General features: G+C 35.9%; 1 protein-coding gene across 2 annotated transcripts in view; it reads right to left on the bottom strand.

Moving 5' to 3' along the window:
- Positions 1 to 9,929: 9,929 nt before the first annotated feature.
- LOC127880511 (rho guanine nucleotide exchange factor 3-like) overlaps positions 9,930 to 24,443 on the bottom strand; it is a 61,605-nt gene continuing 47,091 nt past the window's right edge. For both annotated transcript variants that reach the window (XM_052427819.1, XM_052427820.1), the window contains 8 exons: positions 23,430 to 23,506; positions 21,794 to 21,950; positions 20,949 to 21,007; positions 19,956 to 20,096; positions 18,280 to 18,348; positions 16,673 to 16,856; positions 11,871 to 15,014; positions 9,930 to 11,760 (listed from right to left, as the gene is read on the bottom strand). In XM_052427819.1, coding sequence (XP_052283779.1) covers positions 14,833 to 15,014; positions 16,673 to 16,856; positions 18,280 to 18,348; positions 19,956 to 20,096; positions 20,949 to 21,007; positions 21,794 to 21,950; positions 23,430 to 23,506 — 869 coding nt within the window. In that variant the 3' untranslated portion in view covers positions 9,930 to 11,760; positions 11,871 to 14,832. The remainder of the gene's footprint in view (positions 11,761 to 11,870; positions 15,015 to 16,672; positions 16,857 to 18,279; positions 18,349 to 19,955; positions 20,097 to 20,948; positions 21,008 to 21,793; positions 21,951 to 23,429; positions 23,507 to 24,443) is intronic.

Below are 24,443 nucleotides of genomic sequence, written 5' to 3'. Positions count from 1 at the left end.
TACCTGACCTTTGTAAGTGTCCAATAGAATCCAAATAAACATGAATGAATACACTTAATTTATTCCATTGGCTGATTTGAGCATACCACCAGAGCATTGGAAATACATGCCCGCGTCTTTGTAACACTGTTTTACTGCGTGTTCAGCATGAAACAATTTTATCTCTAATGAAAAGGCTTGATAGATAGAACAGTTTTACACTTAACTCTTGACATCAATACAGTTTGTGCGTGCACCTTTTATTTTCAGAAGATTGCCAGCGCCAAAGCGTTTGTACTTAAAGGCTATGTTCTCATATTTAGTAATTACTTCCATATTCCTGTCTGTGTACTAGTATATTTAAGTCCGTAAAATTATCGTTTTTCGATATCCTGATATTAGTTTTGGCCAAACCATTTTAATTATTTTCGAAATTGAACATAAAACATGTAAAGGTATGAAGTTTTAAACAAGCCGTGGTTCCAGTGGTGGAATCGCGACCTCACTTTAATGCATTGACTTCCAAGCCGCAAGGTATCAGGAGCCCGTCATATCAAGGGTCAGTTCGCGGTCAGTACAGGGATCGTTATATAAATATAGACGGTATCGCGTAAACTAGGTGAACTGGAATTTTATTTAGACCAGATGTTAAACATGATAAGTATTGATGCAAAGTATCAAAGGGCGTCATGAATTTCAGCGTAAAAGACACTCAATGAAGTTACATGGAACGATATTTTTTTTTAATGTAAATATTAATATATTGGCCGATTATATTACACAAAATAGAAAAAGATACTGGTAAACCATTATCTATAAGTTTGTGTTATAACCCCCAAATAACCATTATTTATGATGTTGTGTTATAACCCCCAAATAACCATTATCTATGATTTAGTGTTGTAACCCCCAAATATTTCATAGTTCATTTTATTTACATTGGTTTTCTTTTTTACTGGCATCCGTGTGCAGTTTTCATTAATGGAACAGAACTGTGTAGGGTTTAAAAAATCTGCCTCATCGTGTAAGTGTAAGTTCATATTTTTCTCAACTTCAATGGGGAGATGATTCTGAACATATGCGTACGTTGCTCATTTACGATAGGGGTTGAGTACTCATTGATATGAAAACACTGAAAAAGTTTGAAAAAAAATGAAGGAAAACTGTAAATTGCATGAAGAAGCTGCATTTCACAAGACACTGTAAGTTTGGAAAGAATCTGATGAAAAATGTTGACATAATCACCTAACCAAGCAGTTTTTCACTTTTATTTTTAAATTCAAAGAGACATAATTCTGTACTTATGGTCCGATATTGCTCCTATAGCGTTTGGGTTGGGTCCTCATTGATAAAAAAAACCTGTGCAAGTTTGGGAATCGGATGAAAATTTTGGACTTCGAACAACGATTTCAAAATTTCTCAAATTCTAAGGAAGATAACTATGGACGTAATGGTCGGATAATGCTAAAGGGCCCATACCACCTGGATAGTAATACGTGTCGCGCTTCGCGCTCTAAATGTGGATCTTAAAAAAAAACTCCGAGGAGTGCTTGACTCTAGGGAAACGGGTTGCTGGGACACAGCTCCTCCTTGATAAGCGGCTGCTTCCTTTATCGCAACTCATTGTTACAATCAATAATACGTGTCGCGCTTCGCGCTCTATATGTGGTAGGGATAGTACTTAGGGCCTTTGATAGACAACCATAAAAATACATGGATATTAGATGTGGTATTTGCATTTAATTGTTAATATAAAAACAAGTGTATTTTTTATAAGATATTTAAGTATGTAAGAAATTTTAATTAACGTTGTCACCACGCGACATCCATTAATTTTATTAAAATTGTCCACTTGTAGTAAAATGGATTTTAAAATGTCTACATAAAATAAAGCTTTATTATATTTATTAACCTGACTGAAAAAATGTCAGCAGCCGAACTGTTCCGTTCGTGCCGGAACCCGGGATTGAACCGGGGGCCTTTATATGATTAATGCGTAAAAAACTTCAGTCTAACGCTCACCCAACTGAGTTATTCCGGCTGACATCATTTATGTACTGCTATTTGGTGAAGTTGTGTATAGCGATCGTTATTATATGTCTATTAATAAACTAATATATTGTACGTTTTCGTACCACTACGCCTTCCAATAAACTTGCTTGCGCGATAGGTCGTCAAATATCGTACTACATCGATTTTCCACTAAATTAGCAAATTAGAAAACCACAAAATAAATATATTTTGAATATGTTTTATTTTTATACAAAACCAGAAAGTTTCGCGTATTTGCCCAGTCCCTGTGATCTTTCCCCTGTGATCAGTTGTGGATCAGTCATTAATTAAAACAATTAGCTTTGCCTTATTGGCAATAAATGTTGTAATAAATGTAATAGGCACAAATGCAGTACTTATTTACACTAATTTACACAAAACATCACCATTATGAAAGATATTCTTAAAACAAAAATATATACATTGATCCGTAAAATAACTACTCCCATAAGCGAAAAAAATGCATTACAGGTTACGCATGCGCAATTAATTTCCTTCTATATTACATATAAAATAGTTGAAGTTCGATATCAATTTTTACCATGATTAAGCAATGACCCACTATATCATCATACATCATTGGAAAGATAAATGCATAATCTTTTGAAAAAATGGATGCCATCAAATTCTATGAGTTGTAACTCAAAATATTTAACTTAGAATAGGCACACCAGTTTGACACATGTGGAGGCGACCATTTTTAGTCAAATAGTATGACCTTCTTTCAAAGCCGGGAACCATCAACAGAAAAAGTAGAGCACAAAAATGGCTCTTTTTCTTATTGCTTACAAATATACCTTCATATTAATACCAAAGTGTACCATTTGCATTCTGTTTACAAATCCTAGGCAGCATTCACTTAACAATGTGTGCTATATATCAAACTGACTGCATGTAACCCTGTAAACAGGAGTTCCGGTTTGGGGTTATGTGACCTACATACTAGTCGCCGCTCTCTAGAGCGACGCCAATGAAGATAATCGCCGATGTAATTATGGTATCTCGATAATAGATTCTTAATGTGTTTTCAACAAAACCATGATATATATTATTTTTGATTAATTTAACAAGAATTATTCTACCATATTGACCAAAGTTTTGAGCATGAGCAAGATGATTCCCGATACTGTCAATAATCGAATCAAATAGCAATGCCCGACACACCACTAAAAAGGTTTGTCCGAAGAACGCGCGGATACTTTGTGTGTGGCCGGTTGAATAACATGTTTTAATTTCACTTCCATTCTCTTTTTTGTATCTATAGATATATGATCAGAAATATGTAATAATGTAAAATAAACCGCGAAAACTACGCGGCACATCCCGTACTGCGTGAAATGCAGCTAAGAACTGCACAGACGAAGACATATGCTGTCTTTGATTTCATTCATTAAACTCTGTATACCTTTCACCAACCACAAACAACGGCGTATATCTTTTTTTTTAAAGATATTTCTTGTTTTAAACAAAGTGTTTCTAACTATCATTATGAAACATGAACATTTTGGATTTCGGCTCGGCAACAATCGAAATTTTTCTTGTAGAAATTTTGCAAAATTGCCAAAAGAGTATTTTCTATCGATCGAAGTTCAGCATATGCCGTATTGACGTATGTCCGCTCTTCTTCAACTACTAATGTTGGAATATAAATACAATGCTTGTGATATATTGTTCCAGCAAGCAATTATGTAAATTATCTGTACCGGTAAGTTGTGTTCTTTTCTTCTGCGTGCAGATTCTTCTTCTGTTAAAGGAACCGTCAACCAGATTGACGAAAAAAAGAAAAGTTTTAAAACACCGTATTTTATAACAATTATTAGTTTATATTGATTAAAATATCGCGACTGGTATATTACATGACTTGAAAAAAAGTTGTTAAGTTTTCATATTTTCAGTATATTCGGTTAAAATTTTACTGGGTACCACTACCAGTTTACTATAAATAACGCAAGTAGATTGATCAACATCGTCACGTGGTAAACCCAGATGCAAATTGTGTATGCGTAGTGAATTGCATATATATATATATATATATATATATATATATATATATATATATATATATATATATATATATATATATATATATAGTGTGTATATCGTTATGTCACCTATTTTCGCGACGTACTTTCGATTTCACATCGCGAAATTGTATTACCGAATATACTGATAATATAAACTTTTTTCAAGTAATGTAATATACTAGTCGTGATATTTTAATCAATTTAAACTAATAATTGTAAAAACATACAGTATTTTAAAACTTCTTTTTTTTTTGGTCAATCTGGTTGACGGTACTTGAATGTACGAATAGCATTCTGGGATACTGTCGAGCAGACTTTAAATCGAAATATGAAAGGTGCATGCGAAGACCAGTGACTCACGCATTATGTAAATAAGTTTCTTTAGGCTCGACAAAATTTGGAACATCATTTAAATGGTGCCATTCCACTTGCGAAAGAGGCCATCTTGGCAGAAAACCCTACGCACTAAAAGCATGATAGCGATGTCAAATTTTGAAAACCCGTTGTTCAACATCATCTCATCATCATCATCATCATCATCGTCGTCGTCGAAGTCGTCGTAATCATCCTTATTAGTCTAACCAATGTTTTTAATAAATAATTTAACAAAGACAAATTAGGCATGGGTGCTTGTATTTGAATCGGTTTTCTACTCATTAATGAAAACATAAAATCTTCTGCCTCTCTAATGTGTTTAATGTGCCTGTAATCAACCTCCATGGCTCCGTTAACGTTGCATCCTACTTATAAAATGGGACCGGATCGGGTTAAGGTCCCATCTGATATGAGCTAATAACTGTACTAAAAATAAACTAAAACGCAATTTTATTGAAAATCGTCAATTAACTACATGTGGACGATTACTCAAAAAAAAAATAATATAAAAGAGCAGGAGAGTGGGCTGCGTGTCGACCTTTATTTTGCCTTCTCCATATCTTATCCCTGTCAAATGCACGCCTCGAACGGTGAGTCAATAGATTTACAACGCATTTAAATGACAAAACGAGAACGCGGTGCATTTTTTCGCGCTAATCCATTTCCGTAAATGCAAAACTTTACAGTTTATACGTTTCTTTGCAGACCTTACTACAATTTTGCAAAGTGGTAGAAAAACTTAATTAGGCTTGACTTTGACTTTTCGACAAGTCCGTAATAATGGTCACTGCTACATAACGTGCACAATACTTAACCAAACAAGCAAATTCGTTGAATTGATATCCCCCGCCAATATGCTTCTGGACACTCATACCAAGTTTCAATGAAATCCGCCATAGCACTTCCAATGTATGACTCTGGACACACAAAAAAGTTTTTTTTTCAAGCTTCAAAGGGCCATAGCTCCGTTATTATCAGATGGAGTACAATGCCATTTGGCGTGCATCATCCTATTATCCATATATATACTCATACCAAGTTTCAATGAAATCCGCCAAAGCACTTCCAAGATATAGCTCCAACGGACGGACGGACGGAAAGACGGACGGACAACGCCAAAACAATTGGCCTATGGCGGGGGATAATTACGTGCCGATACCGACTTTGGGCTTAGACAAGTTAGAGTAACCTAAGTTCTTTCTTTGGAGTAACTTACGGTAATATTGTCGAAAAGTCAACATCGGAGCCTAATTAAGTTTAACTGCAAGTTCGCAAAAATGAAGTAAGATCTTCAAAGAAACGTATTAATTGTAAACTTTTCATTTGCACATTAAAATCAAGATTGGAAAAAAAGGCAAAATGCGACATAAAGCTCATAAACCGATGTATTATGTTGATCGGCAAACCCTATATAACATAATTGACCTTGTCGAGTGGCTAAACCAATTTTTAACTAAAATCTCGAATGATCAACCGAATGACACACAGCATTTAATTGTGTCTATCTCCGAGCTTGTTTCCAAAGATATAAGTCTTCGTTGGGTATTGACATTCTCGCAGTGGATGTAATGTGACTAAGACTTGTTCAGATAAATAACTGGGTCATTAGTCATTGCCTTTTGCACTTTGAATTGTTTATAGACGATTGTTTTCAACAACAAAAACCAATTAACATCAAAGACGTATATCTTAAAAGAAAAGATAGTTCTTGTTATGATTTCGCAAAACGTTTATTTTCTTGACGATTGTTTTCAACAACAAAAACCAATTAATATCAAAGACTTGTATCTTAAAAGAAAAGATAGTTCTTGTTATGATTTCGCAAAACGTTTATTTCCAACTGCCATTCCACTTTACTACGGTAGCACACTATGTTAACTTGCAAAATCTTCGGCGAAAATACAATAGGGTATTCGGATAGGCGCCCCCCCCCCCCGGAGAACTGCCCCCTTATTTTAAAGGGGGCGGAGAACTGCCCTCCCATCAAATCTGTAGGGGCGGAGAACTGCCCATCAAATCTGTAGGGGCGGAGAACTGCCCCCTGTCAGATTTAAGTAGGCGGAGATCTGCCCCCCCCTCCCCCCTTACACAATAATTCAAGGGACGGCTAAGTGCCCCCCTGTGTCAACTTCAATTAGCATGAAACGTCGGGCTCCATCATCACACCTTTTTACCGCAAACAGCTATTCAAACAACAATGATTTCAAATGAGAAGTTCAATGCAAATGGTGAGCAATAAATTACTTATTGCGAGTACGAAGTGAAAACAATACCTACGGGTAAGTTTTCGTCATACCCGTACACATTTTATCCGGTAACAATTTAATTTTTGTACAAGTATATTTCCATTTATCGAACTGAATAACACAAATTTTCTACATCCACGTGATAGTATTATTTAAGTCCCTTTGTACGCATCTGCACCAATCACTATACCTGAATGTCATGTAAAAGTCGTGTTTTAATAAGAGCGCGAAACATAGTCGAGTCCACAGGTGGTTAGCGTGTGGCTATGATATTAATCAGTGAAAACATCATTTTGAATGATAAATAATCATATTATAACGAAAAATTAACTTTTCTGAAAAAAAATATTTCACTATCAAATATATATATAACAAGGTATGCAACTCAAAATCACCCCAAAACGGGGTGCATCGCTTTGAACAGCCATATCTTCATCAATTGTGCAGCGATTTTCACGATCTCGGTCTTATTCAACGCAGAAATGAATTTCCTTTCTGGAAATGTATATGTCTTGCAATATTTTTACAAATGCTGGGTCAACTTTTAAGAAATAACACGATACACAACACGCATGACCCAGTTGACAGTGATCATGTATTCTTTATGAATGAAATCTCCAGTCGTAAAGACACACCTCCGCATTGGACCAATGAAATCACTCGTATGTTTAAAATGTCAGTTAGTTGAAATGTATGTAAACAAAGGTTTCAAACGGCGCTGGACAGTTAGTCTTGATGCATAATGTAACGACAAGAACGGTAATAATGTTTTTTCATACGTTTTATTGAATTATGGTATCGAACTACATGAACTTTGTAGGGAAGTTGCCCTTTACTCCGTGAAGATTTCAGTCTTAAAGACAGCATGATCACTGTCAACTGGGTCATGCGTGTTGTGTATCGTGTTATTTCTTAAAAGTTGACCCAGCATTTGTTTAAATATTGCAAGACATATACATTTCCAGAAAGGAAATTCATTTCTGCGTTGAATAAGACCGAGATCGTGAAAATCGCTGCAAAATTTATGAAGATATGGCTGTTCAAAGCGATGCACCCCGTTTTGGGCTGATTTTGAGTTGCATACCTTGTTATATATATATTTGATAGTGAAATATTTTTTTTTTCAGAAAAGTTAATTTTTCGTTATAATATGATTATTTATCATTCAAAATGATGTTTTCACTAATTAATATCATAGCCACACGCTAACCACCTGTGGTCGAGTCCATGCAGGAAAAGCATGCGTGTTAATACAGACCATGTGTCGCAACTTAATATAGACGTGCAACTAAGTACATGTAGTACTAAAGGAAAGAAAAATTAGATCGGAATTAATGTACACAAAAAGATAGTATTGACCCATTGAAAATAGCGAAAAAAATGCGTAAATTTAAGAATAATAAATTAAATTCAATAGGCAAAATGGATAATGATGAATGAATGGATATATAAGTCAGCACACAATTGTCTACCATATAAACATATACATTTGACGGAAACAGTTTGCATTTTGAGCAGAGCGTGTCCATAGGCGCTCGATGGCAATTTTTATTTATTTTTTTTCAAATATTTTCTATCTTTGTTTTGTAAGAAGATTTTTTATTGATTTAGTATGTGTATGCATTATAATGAAAAACGGGTAACTAAAAACTATATTAAAAAAATAAATAAATTAAAATACATTGCCATCGAGCGCATATGAGGGTGTCATGCATTTTCGAAAACAAAATCGGTTTCAGTTTGCTTTAATTTGCAGCTAATTAGGCAGGCTGAGAACGTGTTACCTTTAACGAAAGGCAAAGCAATCTTTTCCTTGGTAGACCGGGCCGACTGCAATTGTTGAGCACTTGTTACCTTTGGAGAAAGCCGCATACGGGTTTATTATATGGAACCGTCAAAATCCCTAATTGGTGAAAACAAACAAATAAACAATTGTTTTCAGCTTGCATAAGGATGTAATAAATTGCATACTAATTGTTTGTTTTAATTACGGGCAAATTATCAAATAATTCAGCTGCGAAAACTTTTTATTAGCAAAACGGGATTTTTTCTTTTTTCACATAGGGTAAAATCACGTGATTATCAATATGGCGACGTCCATTCCGACGCAGGTATTTTTTGTCGTTTTATACCTTTTATTACTTGTATATTATTTTTGAACTTTCGCTCACTTTCCAACCATATTAGCAAGAAAGTAACTGGCGTTTTTGTCATTGTAATACTCGCCCTACTCGTCGCGAAATTTCTTTATTGAGGGGGCACTTCTCCGGGTCATCAATTCTGACAGGAGGGCTCTTTTCCGCCCGCTATTTTTCAGCAGGAGGGCAGTTCTCCGCCCAATAAAAAACAGTGACGGGGCAGTTCTCCGCCGAGTGAAAAATCTTTGAGGGGGCACTTCTCCGGGGGGGGGGGGGGGGGGCACCTATCCTAGAGCCTACAATAGCAACAAGCAAATTCGTTGAATTGATATTCCCCGACATTATACTTCTGGACACAAGTTTTCTGGACGGATGGACCACGCCAACGTGCATCATCCTCTTATCCATATATATCTTCATACAAGGTTCAATGAAATATGTGAAAGCACTTCCAAGATATGGCTCCGGACACATACAAAAGCATTTTTTTCAAGATACAAAGGGCAATAACTCCGTTATTATCCGATGGAGTACAATTCCATATGGCGTGCATCATCCTCTTATCCATGTATATATACTCATACCAAGTTTCAATGAAATCAGCCAAAGCACTTCCAAGATATGGCTCCGGACACAAAAGTGCCGGACGGACGGGTGGACGGACAACGCCAAAACAATATCCCCCCCCCCGCCATAGGCGGGGCATAACAAGTTACACTTCTACTATTTTCGAGTCATTTAAAGAGATAAACGCGTATACTATACAATGAAATAATCAGTCTTAAATATTGTGTTGTGTTGGAGTAACAAACAGTCAGGCAAATCTACTGAAATGTTAAAAAACATGCACTTACTTCCCGCGCATTTTGCTCTTTCGCACGTGCATTTAAAATGCCGCGCAACACAATAACAATCGCCATATTCGGCATTCAATAAACAACACGCGAATCCTGAACATGAATAACCTGCTTTAATTGATTGCCCGAGACAAAGAAAAGCAATTAATCTAAAATAACGAGTCAACATGTAACTTGTAAGCGTTCTCTTGTATCCGCTCTGCTATGCAACGAACACGTGCCACGCGGACAGCAGTGTGACAACAACAACAACAAATCACGGTTTGTATTCACAGTTTAATTGGTATAATGGTCTGGTGTTGAAACCGTAAACAAGGCGCAACAAGTAAACAACTGGGATGAAAATGCAAATCGTTGATCAGTGTGTTTACAGTGATTTCTTACTATACAAGACACGTAATGTCCACGTAATGAGAACATGTTTACCGTAATGAGGACATGAATATCGTAGTTACCACAAATCACCAGAAACGGTTTCGTCGAAGATGAAAATAAATGACACAACTTCTACCTGCACACAAAGCAAACGGACACATGTCCTTTATAGTAAAAATGGTTCATTTTGTGCTGCTTTCATAAAAAGTGCTGGAAAGAATTATGATACCATTTGAGTAGAGAGCAGCGTGAAAATGGGTTTCTTTTAAGTTTTGAACACACTAATATGAATAATCAAACTTGTGAGAAACCTTCACACTTCAAAATGTACAGTACAGTTATCAAGTGCACAGTGATGACTACAAGCAACATAAAATATTTCGTATTCTTGAACGTCCATATTAGGCAATACAATTCAACGTTTTCTATAGTACAGAAATTGTCTTTGCCTGACATGTAAGTTTAAGAATAAGTCTGAAACATGTGTAGTCATATGGTCTGGTGTTTTTATAATTTGATGTTAAAATCATCATTATAAAGTAATTAAAGAGTTTTCATATGAAAATCGGTACATTAGATAAACCTTTTCAAAGAGACTAAAATAGTTTTATTTAAAATGAGTCACAATCGTGCACCGAAAGTGTGAACTACAGAAAATGGATTTCACAATAAACAGGGCTAAACAATTCAAAAGCAGTTCATCATGAAACATGGCAATGTTATTGAATTTTTGACGCACAAAATGGCCAAGAGGTATTACTGTGTTCACTGAGTGGTTCAATTTATGGCATTGCTACAAATCAATTGCTAAATGCAAAACAATATTTAGGTGCTTCGTTCAGAAACAACTTCAGTATTATCTTACCCTTTAACTGAAACTCAAAAAGTATGTAAACCTATGCATTCAAAGTGTTTGCAATGTGATAAGTGTTGATAACCTAAAATGATCATTATGACTTAGATAATGTTTGACTGTTATAGTGATGCATGTCAACCACATATTCTACAACTGCATGAAAAATAACAATTTGAATAAGTCTAAAAAAAAACAGTAAAAAATAATTTTGAATTATGAATGAACATGGAAAAAAATGGAAATAATTTATTTGTAAAAGTTTTCTTAACTTGTAAAATATATGGTTGACAAGCACATTGTGCATTTCGGACAGTGACAATAAGGTCTTACTAATAAGTATACAAACAAATATAAACTACTATAATACTAACTATTACAAGTATTGATAATTAATAATGCTTAATTAGATATACGTGTTATACTCACTATTGTAAACATATAAATACATGACTATAAGTAAATAGCATAAAACGTTACAAAGAACATTAATATTTACATTTTATTTTCATACCAAAGTTTTATGAAGGAATTTTTTTACTATCAACATTAATGAGCAAACTTGTAATTCCCCTGCCCCTTATCTTTTTTTGTACTGAACAAACCCATTTTAATCATTCTAACTGCAAAATGTGATAAAAGTAATAATACACAACCAGAATCTAAGTAATTGCGTTTAACATTCCTCATTGTTGATGACAGATTTAAGAATCCAATCAAGCAATTAATGGTGCATTTGAACTCCAAAGTAGGTCAAAGTGTGATTTGGTGATGTGACTGGATCAGAAATGAGATCAAAAGCAACACCAGTCTTAGTATCCAAGTAATGAAGTAAGGAGTATTGGTGCTAGATAAAAACACCTGCGCCAAGTGTCCTCTCAATGAAGTAAGAAGTATTGGTGCTATATAAAAACACCTGCGCCAAGTGTCCTCTCAATGAAGTAAGAAGTATTGGTGCTATATAAAAACACCTGCGCCAAGTGTCGTCTCAAATTTGCCAGTGCATTCCCCATAGGCCTATCTGCAGCAACACTTTCCACCTTGAATGGATTTTCTTTTAAAAGACTTCTCTAATAAGCCTGTGCTGATTGCACAGGCAAATCTAGAGGACACTTAACACACATGTTTACATATCTGAGCCCAGTTTGTTTCCTGAAATAGGCTTAAAAGATAAAATCTGGTTTCCTTTGTATGGAAATTCACAGAGGCACTCACTAAATGCAATCAACAATATGGATGACGGTGGGAAAAAATATAGCTTTTGTTACTGGCCTATAAAAAGAAATGGAAAAACAATACATATATGCATAACAAATAGTTTTAAAATGACAAACCAGGTACAATGAAACTTATATGATACACCACTGTGCATAAAGTAAGTACAAGCAATACAAATTTGGATTAGATTGGACCTAAAATCCATTATCTCTATGTTTACAGTTTAATACAAATAAGATGCGTTTCTATCTATGTTTACAGTTTAATACAAATAAGATGCGTTTCTAGGCAAGCATGTTTAGGCAGTCAAAAGCATGAGGCATTTCGACCATTTGGAATGTAAAACTTTGTTGTTTTTTTTAAAGTAAATTACACTTGAGTACAAAATTAATGAAACCCATTGTATGCACTTACATTGTGTTGTGTTTATTCATTATTTATTTGTACAAGTATACACCAGCAAGGGAATCTTACAAATAAGACATTATTTTATTAAGAAAATGGCAAGTGATGATGGAAAACTTATATTGCAACAAAAAAACAACAGTGATTCAATCTTTTCATTCAAAGACAGGTTCCAACAATTTGACAAGAGAACAAATACTACTCTGTGTGTGTTTGTGAAATCCAGAGTTCAGAAGCATTAGAATTAACATTAAAGAAAAGACATCATTACAAACATGTTCAACAATTACATATAAATGTAGAGAAAAAGACAACAAGAAAAGATACAAGTTAAAATCTAAAATACAAATAAAAACAAACAAGAGCTTTCTCTATCTGAAGATATATGCCCTCGAAAACGCTTCTTCGAAACTTAAACTCAGATTTCGAAACCTAAACGCAGATTTCGACACATAAATGCAGACCCTTAGTTCAAGGTCAAGGTCAAAGGGGTCAAAATTTGTGTGCGTATTGAAAGGCCTTGTCAATATACACATGCATACCAAATATGAAGGTTACATCTGAAGCGACATAGAAGTTATGAGCATTTTTCGAAACCTAAACGCAAAAGTGTGACTGAAAGACGGACAGGCAGTTCGATCACTATATGCCCTCCTTCGGTGGCATAAAAACTACCCATATGAAGTACTGCTAATTATCAAAAGCACAAATACCCTGTTATACTTCTTAAGTTACTTTTTAAAAAGTCAATGTCAAGTATATTTTAGCTAAAATGTAAGGTGAATCTACAGAGTTTTGAATGAGAAACATGAGTAGGCAGAACTGTAAAACACAAAATATGATAAAATAATGACAGATTTTGTTTTACATACATGCATAAAACCAATACATTGCATTGATAAAATATATATAATACAAAATGTAATTAAAACAAGTACATGTATAGATTTATGAATGTGGCACCAAAGCTATATGACACATTTTTCAGACTACTTTATTAATAAATATTGGCAACAAACCTGTCCAAACACAAGCTACTGAAATACAAATACAAAATACATTTTGTAGTATGATTGAATAACATACTTTCTTTAATCTCAATACATAGCATATAAACAGTATCAGTATACATAAATCACATAGATTGAAAGCAAAATACTATTGCAATATAAAAGAAGGCAGTGATTAAAACAAAATAAACACAAATTCTCTGTTCAATTAACAGAAATGCCCCGATTTGTGTTAAGTTTGTTGATATTGGTGGATAAGAAATGTTGGTAAGATTTAACTGAAGTAGGAATAATTTAAATGAATAATTAAAATTAAATCTTGACCCAATAAAATAAGATAAATATTTATCCAATTTACCAATATTTTATATTGAAGAAATTAAACATCTATACAGTCCAATACTTTTCAACTGATATTTATTTAATTACAATATTTCAGACTTTTTGAAAACAATTTTTTTTAATTCAACCCAGAGTGCATTAAGCATTAAACAAATTAACAGCGTTATATTATGGCGCCATTTCATGTTACGAAAGAATTCTAAAGAGCATAAAGGCCAACATAGAAGAATTATCCACTTCATTTATTTAAATATTGATAAGCAATAAAAAAAAACTGCTGATAATTGGGTGAAAGATAGAACAAATAATGTACACAATTTTCTATTAAGGCAAACTGTGGTGAACAATGCATTAACAATAGCAGAAATACAGATCAAAGTCATACAAATAATTAAACAATACAGCCTATGCAAAGTTAAAACTAACATAAGATACTAAAATATGGTAGTGTAGTTCATTCCAAAAGTATATAATTTAAAATAAGGTGGTCATGGATAAACAAAACCCTGTTGTTATCTTTAAGGTTTTGTAACAATATGCACAAGACCAAGTGCAGACAACACGCAGTTAATTATTTTAGCGTGTCTGTATTTTCAAACAATACAACATTTTTCAAATGTCCAAAAACAATACAAATTTCACCAGGATTCATGCAGCAAAAAGGACTTAATAGCACACTTTGTTCGCTGCCAACAAACTCTTCCATCCAATCTTCATGCATCATTCTCAACATAAATTACAATTTTCTGCCCTATCTGCATGTTGATTAGGTCCTTCAGTCAACCTGTACAAGTTCGCCCAATCAGGAATGTCCCCCAGGTGTATTGCACGCTTCCCAACAACTCCAGGCACTCAACAGTTACATCTTCAAAAAATCTTATCTCACCTAACATACATGTTATAGTAACAATACATGCGTTGCAGGCAATCTACAATCAAGCGTCGCTGCGGCCATTATTCACTCGCCCTCGGAACTTTCGGACTTCAGGCTGACGTTATCCGTCAGGGTTTTCGGGACCGCGTTGATGGCTATTTTGAAACAGTGCAGCCACTGACGCTTGTCATGTTCATCGTTACACATCAGAGTGTGCGACTGTGCTTTGTTGGAGTCCATGTGGGAAACGCGGAAAATGTTCTTTGCTGGAAAAGAAGAAAAAATTTATAACATATTATTACATATTCAAGACTTAAATCGTGTAAAATAAAATACATCACCATGATGAATGCAGAAGATGTTAATGCGCAGTCTGCACAGGCTAATCTGGGAGGACATGACACTTTCCGCTGTTTAGAAATTTTTAGTTAAAAGGAGGTCTCCTCTTAATGAAATTCCAGTGTAGGCGATCCACACAGGCTAATCTGAGACGACACTTCACGCACTTGCATTAAGCTGAAGTTTACTAGAACAAGGCTCATACCCACCACCTGCAGTGGTATAACACTCCACTACTCACATGTCTGTGATGAGCTCAAGGCTCATACCCACAACCTGCAGTGGTATAACACTCCACTACTCTTATGTCTGTGATGAGCTCAAGGGTCATACCCACTACCTGCAGTGGTGTAACACTCCACTACTCACATATCTGTGATTAGCTCAAGGCTAATACCCACTACCTGCAGTGGTGTAGCACTCCACTACTCACATGTCTGTGATGAGCTCAAGGCTAATACCCACTACCTGCAGTGGTGTAACACTCCACTACTCACATGTCTGTGATGAGCTCAAGGCTCATACCCACCACCTGCAGTGGTATAACACTCCACTACTCACATATCTGTGATGAGCTCAAGGCTCATACCCACAACCTGCAGTGATATAACACTCCACTACTCACATGTCTGTGATGAGCTCAAGGCTCATACCCACCACCTGCAGTGGTATAACACTCCACTACTCACATGTCTGTGATGAGCTCAAGGCTCATACCCACTACCTGCAGTGGTGTAACACTCCACTACTCACATGTCTGTGATGAGCTCAAGGCTCATACCCACTACCTGCAGTGGTGTAACACTCCACTACTCACATGTCTGTGATGAGCTCAAGGCTCATACCCACCACCTGCAGTGGTATAACACTCCACTACTCACATGTCTGTGATGAGCTCAAGGCTCAAACCCACTACCTGCTGTGGTATAACACTCCACTACTCACATGTCTGTGATGAGCTCAAGGCTCATACCCACTACCTGCAGTGGCATAACACTCCACTACTCACATGTCTGTGATGAGCTCAAGGCTCATACCCACTACTTGCAGTGGTATAACACTCCACTACTCACATGCCTGTGATGAGCTCAAGGTTCATACCCACTACCTGCAGTGGTATAACACTCCACTACTCACATGTCTGTGATGAGCTCAAGGCTCATACCCACTACCTGCAGTGGTATAACACTCCACTACTCACATGTCTGTGATGAGCTGAAGGCTCATACCCACTACCTGCAGTGGTATAACACTCCACTACTCACATATCTGTGATGAGCTCAAGGCTCATACCCACCACCTGCAGTGGTATAACACTCAACTACTCACATGTCTGTGATGAGCTCAAGGCTAATACCCACTACCTGCAGTGGCATAACACTCCACTACTCACATGTCTGTGATGGGCTCAAGGCTCATACCCACTACCTGCAGTGGTATAACACTCCACTACTCACATGTCTGTGATGTGCTCAAGGCTCATACCCACTACCTGCAGTGGTATAACACTCCACTACTCACATGTCTGTGATGAGCTCAAGGCTCATACCCACTACCTGCAGTGGTATAACACTCAACTACTCACATGTCTGTGATGAGCTGAATGCCGTCCTGAAGGAGCCCATCTTCACTTCGCCGTCCTTCAAGTCTTCCAGGAGGAGTTCACAGACCGGTATGGGGTCCCGGTACACCTGAAATCTCTGCTGGCCTCCCTGCGTCACCAGCCTCGTCAGCACCACGATTGTGTCAAACAGGAACAGCTGTAGCTTCTATAAGAACAGAACAGAATATGAATGTATAACACATAAACTTTACAGTTTTGAGTGTTATTCAAATACAAAATAACGTAAACCCTTTCCCACTTAGATATGTATTTTCAGGCATTTGTAGTCCCTTGGAAAGTTATGTTTATTTTAAGACCTCTCTTACTAGATTCAAGTTTTTAAGGCTTCATCTCCAAATCTTAGATACTGATGAGCAGCAAACAGCATAAAACCTAAACAGCCTGCAAGTTACTTGCAGGCTGTTCTGGCTCTTTGCTGTTTGCACATAGTGATGGCTGAATTTTACAGATATTTAAACAAAACTCTTTTTATGTTAGATGTTAATTTTTAACAAAACAAACGCACTGAGAGAAAGTAACGGTTGATTTAATTTTGTGTGAGAAAATCTTTATGATACAAAGTAGGCAACAGGAGATTGTACAATACGATGTATCATGCGCGTTACCTTGTTTACATTATGAGCATTCCTATCTTTAACATGTAAAGCATTTCAAGCATTTTCAATGGCTACATTTTCTTTGCATGAATAATTGCAAGTATTATTTGGATGAAACAAAGTTGCTAACATCAAATGAAATAACAGCAGTAAACAACATTTCAAATTTATCAGAAATATTTCTGTAAAAATGTTTCGTGGTAAAATGGCCAGTGATAAAATAAATCTGAAACTCTTTATTTTATACCATATTTATTTTATTTAGTTCTTCTATAAAATTTGTAAGTGTCACTTAACAGAAAAAAATAATCCTAAACTCAATTACAAGCTCTAAAGCACTTCAAAAGAAATTAACAGCACTATAATATTAGCATACTAATGAAAATACATATTTACAGAACTATCAAAGGCTGAAAAAAAGTTCAAAGAGTACAGCCACAACTGCCTGACAATACAAACCAGTCTCAAGTTCAAGAATAGACTGTATTTATATTAACTATCGAAAGCTGTAAGAAGTTGGTTCAATGAGTGCATCCACCTTTTTCAGACAATGAAAACCAGTCCCAAGTTCAAGAATGTATTTTTTATAAACTGTCAAAAGCAGTAACTTAGTTCAAAGAGTGCAGCCACACCTGTCTCCTAATGCAAACCAGTCCCAAGTTCAATAATAGACTGTATTATTTATACACTGTCAAAGGCAGTAAGTTAGTTCAAAGAGTGCAGCAACCAGTCCCAAGATCAACAATAGACTGTATTTTGTACACACTGTCAAAAGCAGTAAGTTAGTTCAAAGAGTGCAGCAACCAGTCCCAAGTTCTCAGAATAGCAAGAGTCATGCACAGTGGTTATTATAGGTGCCTATATATAGCATGGGACTGCATTAGTGTACTTATCAGGTCAGGCTACAAAGACCTCGTGAAGAGGCTAGTAGGATCTGAAAATAGACTCTGATATACATACAAGTGTACTTACACTGCCTTTGTTGTTCTTCAAAGTTCCATTACAGAGCAATGTGCTGGCTGTCTCTATCGCACTGTGTCTCTGCAATATAACATAACCTGCATTAATAATGGCAGACAAGCACGCATAATTAACTACAAATATATGCTTGCTGTAGTTTCAGCAATAAATTTCTTTGTACGGAAAGTTTTCTTTAACCTTTTTTCCCTTTTGATCAAGCAGTGATGAGTACCGCTCACACAGCGTTCTAGATATGCTGCGTATCAGCGTAATATACGCATTAGAAATATCAAGAAACGCTCAATTTATCATTTCCGTGCGTACATTTAAGCAAGCCAATCTGGACTTACGCTAATGCTGTACATTCTCTGCGTACATCGTAATCAAAAAATATAAACAGCTGATTGTCTTTAGCCAAAATATGCGACTGGTTTTAGTAAAAATCTGGATCGTAGAAATAGTTAGCCAGTCGGTATGTATACTCTTATCATCTAAAGGCATGGTAAATTTAGTATTGATTTTTTAACAGACAGTCAAGCTCTTATACGTTTATTAAATTACATAAGTGGTCAGCATGGCTTCTTCCAAGCCAACTCAAATTACTTCTCAAAGGAAAAGTGATTCTTTGTGTATGGCAAAAATCGTAGCGTGTAATAAAATTCTACTGCCAATACTGAATTATTTAATTTCCTCTGTTTTCAAATCAAAATGGAACCACTAAAACGCTAATAAAATAACTCTTGAAAGTTGTCAAAAAAGTTTTCCGTGGCCCACGGTGGTGGACGATAAGGAAGAAGATCTTCTTAAATGTAATCTGCCAACAATACAAGTTAAAATAACAAGAAATAAAGAAACCTACTAATATGAAGGAATACACATAGTTAATGGTTAATTGTGTTTAACATTATTAAAGTAGCGTGTCTGTACCCCGGCTATATTCTGGTTTAACTTTTAGCAAATTACCCTTCAAGCAAACCAAAATTTGACCATTTACCCCCATACTTTGAAAAGTGGGGGCATTTACCCCCATGGGTAAAAAATTATCTATAACGCTGTCACAGATTATTTTATTTAACAGATATTCAAACATTACGTTTGCAGTTTTGTTCACTGCATTAATTTACTATAATGACCTTCATAAACTTTATGTGAGCCATAAAAAAATATGAAATCATTTTATCTATGATTCTCATGATCATGAAAACTTAACATAATTAAATATCATTTTATGTACAAGACACAAAAACTCTATCAGAATTTACATGTAACCAATTTCACAAACTAAAACTCGGGTGTTGAACATGCTACTACTGTATCCTATACAGACAGGTTTGGCAAATTCAACTGTTTTACTCTCAAATCACAAATTCCCTGAGGTATGACATAAACATTATAGCCTTGCTCTGGTAAAAAGGGGCTTAATTCTTGAGTGTAAAGTGTCCTCCCATATTAGCCTGTGTAGTCCGCACAGGCTAATCAGGGACGACACTTTCCGCCTTAACTTTTTTTTTTTGCTTCAAAGAGACTTCCTTTAAAGCTAAAAGTACCACACAAGCGGAAAGTGTCTTTCCTGATCTGATTAGTCTGTGCAGACTGCACAGGCTAATCTTGGACAACACTTTACGCACATGCATTATGCCCCTTTTTTCCCCAGAACGAGGCTCATCTCAGTTAAGCGATCCACCTACCTGGTCCTCATAGAGATACGTTATTCGTGAGCGAAAGTAGATGCACTTGGCCTCGCCTGTCCGTCTGTCCGCGTCAGCCACCACCGACTCTGCCAGCCGCACTGCCTCTCCCAGGAGCTCAGTGTCCAGCCAGCCAGAGCTCTGTACAGAGAGAACTAGATACAACTTCTGACCAAGTTTGGTGAAGCTCGGATGAAAACTACTTGAATTAGAGAGCGGACACCATGCTCAATATTTAAAACGCACCAAGTGACCCCCGTGGCCTAGTTTTTGACCCGACATGACCTATATTCGAAATTGACCTAGACATCATCTAGATACAACATCTGACCAAGTTTGGTGAAGATCGGATGAAAACAACTTGAAATAGAGAGTGGACACTAAATACGGACCGACAGACCGACCGACCGACAGACAAGCTCACTCCTATTGACCCCCCTAAACTTCGTTTGTGGGGGTAATGAATACCATCAGACTACCTAAAATTATTCTTATTTCTGTCTGAAATATTTGATACCAAAAATCTACTCAAATTCCAGGCCCAAACAGTTTGAGACATACTTGCATTTGGGCCTGGCTCTGGGAAAATGGGACTTACATCAAGTGCATAAAGTGTCACCCAAGATTAGCCTGTGCAGTTTGCACTTGCTAATCAAGGACAACACTTTCCACTTTTATGAAATTCTTCGTTTAACCCTCCCTGATTAGCCGGTGCCAACAAATCTGGTATGACACTTTTACACTCAGAAGCAAAGTGAAAATGGCTATGTGCAAACAGCATAAAACCAGCCAGAACAGCCTGCAAGTAACTCGCAGTCTGTTCAGGTTTTATGCTGATTTCTGCTCACCAGTATATAAGGATTGAAAATGAAGCCTTACAAACTTAAACCTAATAAGAAAGGTCTTTAATTAAATGTAACTTTCTAAGGGACCACAAATGCGTCAAAAAACATATCTAAGTGGTAAAGGGTTTTGAAACACATTCATACTCACATATTTGAGAATGCTCTTTAAAAGAAGTGGGTATTTCATAAATCTGCTTCTGGCACCATCTAAATTAAAACAATATTCTGTGAGCGTCAGCAATCCAAATCAAGCACCAAAATAAAAATACAAGTTTACATCAATGAATTTTTTTTGGATCATAACTATTTCAAATTCTTTTTCTGGTGATACAGTTTTCAAATCTGAATTTCTGCGTCATTATAATTGTACTAATTGCAGAAGAGCACAAAACTATCATCTTCACATTCTGTTACAGGAAACAGGTTTTATCAGTCTTCCAAGAATTTCTCATAATGCATAATATCTAATCGTCAATTAAATTAATGGAAGCTTAAAAATAACTATGATTACAAGAGCTTTTAATGCCAATTCAATAGCTCAAATGAATGTTATGCTGCTTCATCCACAACAATTCAATTAGTCAGTATTGTAAAGTGTAAATACCTAAATATGAATTTCATACACAATGTATTAATTTTGCTCGTTGATATAGAGAAATATAGAGAATAACCGGTAACTGCCCTATCATTGTATAATATATACATGTAAGGTGAGGCTTGTAATAACAAAACAGCAAGGTTGCTGACTGCTGAGTTGTTGTCTGATATTTGCCCAGCATGATGTATATTACACAACAACAGGGGAGTATCCCCTTGGAACCCCACCATGCCCTTTTGTGATGCAATCACATTATTTCACATCAAATTTTATATAAATGTTTCAACCAATTTCACTAAACGTTCAAATCATTCAACAACAAATTAATGTCCAAAAATACAATTAAAATAACAATTTAAAAAACTGCACACATCACAAATTCAATGTGCATGTACCTAGCAACCCCCAGAGGTCAAGTTTGCGACTGAACGGCGAGTCCTGACACCTCTGCAGGAAGTCATCGATGGCTGGTTCCTCCTTTTTCTCGTCCAAGAGCACCTTGCCAAACACCTGGTTGGCACAGAACGGCACGTACACACGCAGGTTGGGCACCTGCAACAGAATTTAGAAAGTAAGACACCTACATAACTGAATTGAGCAGCTGCCACTTATCAATAAAGAAAGGGATTGGCAAATTTAAGATTACAATTATCTGAAAGTCAAGTGGATAATAGAAAATGGTTGCATAATCCTGAAAAAAAGAGCCTAGTTTTGGGGTAACCCAGCATTATGTATATTAGTAAAGTATCGGCCAAGATTAGGGACAACACTTTCTGCCTTACTATATGTTTTTATTTTAACCCTTACCCCATCAGACGCAAAGTGAAAGTTGCTTTTGCAAACAGCATAAAACCAGAAGTAACACACTAAAACTGCGAGAAACACGCAGTCTGTTCAGGTTTTATGCTGTTTGCTGCTCATCAGTATCTTTAGGTTGGAAATGAAGCCTTTAAACTGAATTCTAGTAAAGATTTTCAATTTAATTAGATTTTGTTTGTGACAAACGCGTCAAAGTGCATTTATAAAGGGTAAAGAGTTAAGAAAGTCTCTTCTTAGTGAAAATTCAGTCTAGGCTGGCAGAAAATGTTTCCCCAGAGTGAGGCTCCAATATTATATTTGGGAAATATGATGTCACAACAATGATGTCACAGCAATGATGTCATAGCAATGATGTCGCAACAATGATGCCTATATTGGAAAAAAAAGTCAAATAAAACAGAAATTCATTCATCATTAGGGTACATGTTCATGAATTAAAGAAGAGATGTGTTCGTCAGAAACACAATGCCCCCTATTGCGCCGCTTTGAAATATTTTTTTTTACCTATGACCTTGAACTTCCACCACTCTAAATGTGCAGCTTCATGAGAACTCCGCTTTGAATTTTTTTGGTTGTTGTTGACCTTAAAGGTTGACCTTGCCCTTGAACTTCCACCACTCAAAATGTGCAGCTTCATAAGATACACATGCATGCCAAATATCAAGTTGCTATATTCAATATTGAAAAATTTATGGTCAATGTTAAAGTTTTCGGACGGACAGACGCCATAAATTTAACCTTGAAGGATGACCTTGACCTTTTCCTTTCACCACTCAAAATGTTCAGCTCCATGAGATACACATGCATGCCAAATATCAAGTTGCTATCTTCAATAGTGAAAAAGTTATGGCCAATGTTAAAGTTTTTTTTGGACGGACGGACAGACTGACATACACACATACTGACTGACGGACAGTTCAACTGCTATATGCCACCCTACCAGGCCTAAAAAAAATTTCTTAGAGAAAGTTTTATTGAATGGCTTCCATTGAATCAAGTAAGAACCATCTTAAAAGGAAAGTTGCATAAGTCTAAAATCTTTAGCCAATGGCAGTTTAAACTCACAAAACAAAATTGTTTGGATCAATGCTTTAAAATATTATTTTTTGAGAATGAAAAAAATCACTGTACGATGAGGCCAAAACTGCAAATCCCATAATAAATCATAGAGCAAAACTGTTCCAAAACAATGTTGACACACTTTGAACTCACCCAGTCCACCAGCTGTTGCCCTATCTCTCCCGTGGTCCCATCAGGCAGTCTCTGACCTTTCAGTCGGTTCACAAGCTCTGAATAGACAATTAGTTACTGCACTAATGCGCAACCCATTATAAAGTGCACACCATATTTTGATGCCAAAACGGAGCAGACAAGTTCTCTCATAAAGAAAAATATATGAAAATCAGACTTCAAAGGGGCCTTTTCACAGATTTTGAGATGTTTTGAAGTTTGTCATTCAATGCTTTATATTGATAAATGTAAACATTAAATTCTAAAAGCTCCAGTAAAAAATCAAAAATAAAATTTAAAAAAGGAAAAAAAAGTAGCCCGCAGCAGGGCTCGAACCAGTGACCCCAGAATCCTAAAGTAAAAACGCATTAGCCAACTGAGCTTTCCTGCCAAGCATACCTAAGATGCCTATTTTGTACGTTATATAAGCAATCTTTGTAGTTTCACAAATTTAAACGACAACAACAGAACTCTCCAAATTATTCAATCGTTTCGCGTTGCAACACTTTATAATTTTAAGGTTTTTAAATCGTCAAAAGATGCATATAATGGCTATATTAGACCATGGCAAATGTTTAGTAATACTGTTTCCTCACAAATATCATAACTAAACCGAAAATTTGCGAATCTGAAACAACTTTTTCAATTTTGTCAATTTACCGAACCATGAAAAGATCCCTTTAAGTCAACAGCCACTTTACTATTGAGCAATATGTTGATCATGTAAATAGTGTAGTATAATTGGATAATGCGCACCAACTTTCAAAATTGAAAACTGAGGGTATACAACTGCGTGTAATTCATGTAAAAGTACGGTTATGTGAAGAAAAAATGCTATCCAAGTTTCCATAAGCATGTTATTTTAGGAAAGAGACATCACTGTTACAAAAAAGCTTTTTACAAATGAAATAAAAAAATTCGTTTTGCATGCTGTATTGATAGTTATTTGCAATAGCATAAACATTTCAAATCAGTTTATTGGTCATTCTGCCTGCA

This window comes from Dreissena polymorpha, chromosome 5 (genome assembly GCF_020536995.1).
Source record: "Dreissena polymorpha isolate Duluth1 chromosome 5, UMN_Dpol_1.0, whole genome shotgun sequence".
In the NCBI taxonomy this organism is placed as follows: Eukaryota; Metazoa; Mollusca; class Bivalvia; order Myida; family Dreissenidae; genus Dreissena; species Dreissena polymorpha.
The sequence above is the reverse complement of the archived record's forward strand: the minus strand, read 5'-3'. Positions and strand labels throughout refer to the sequence as shown.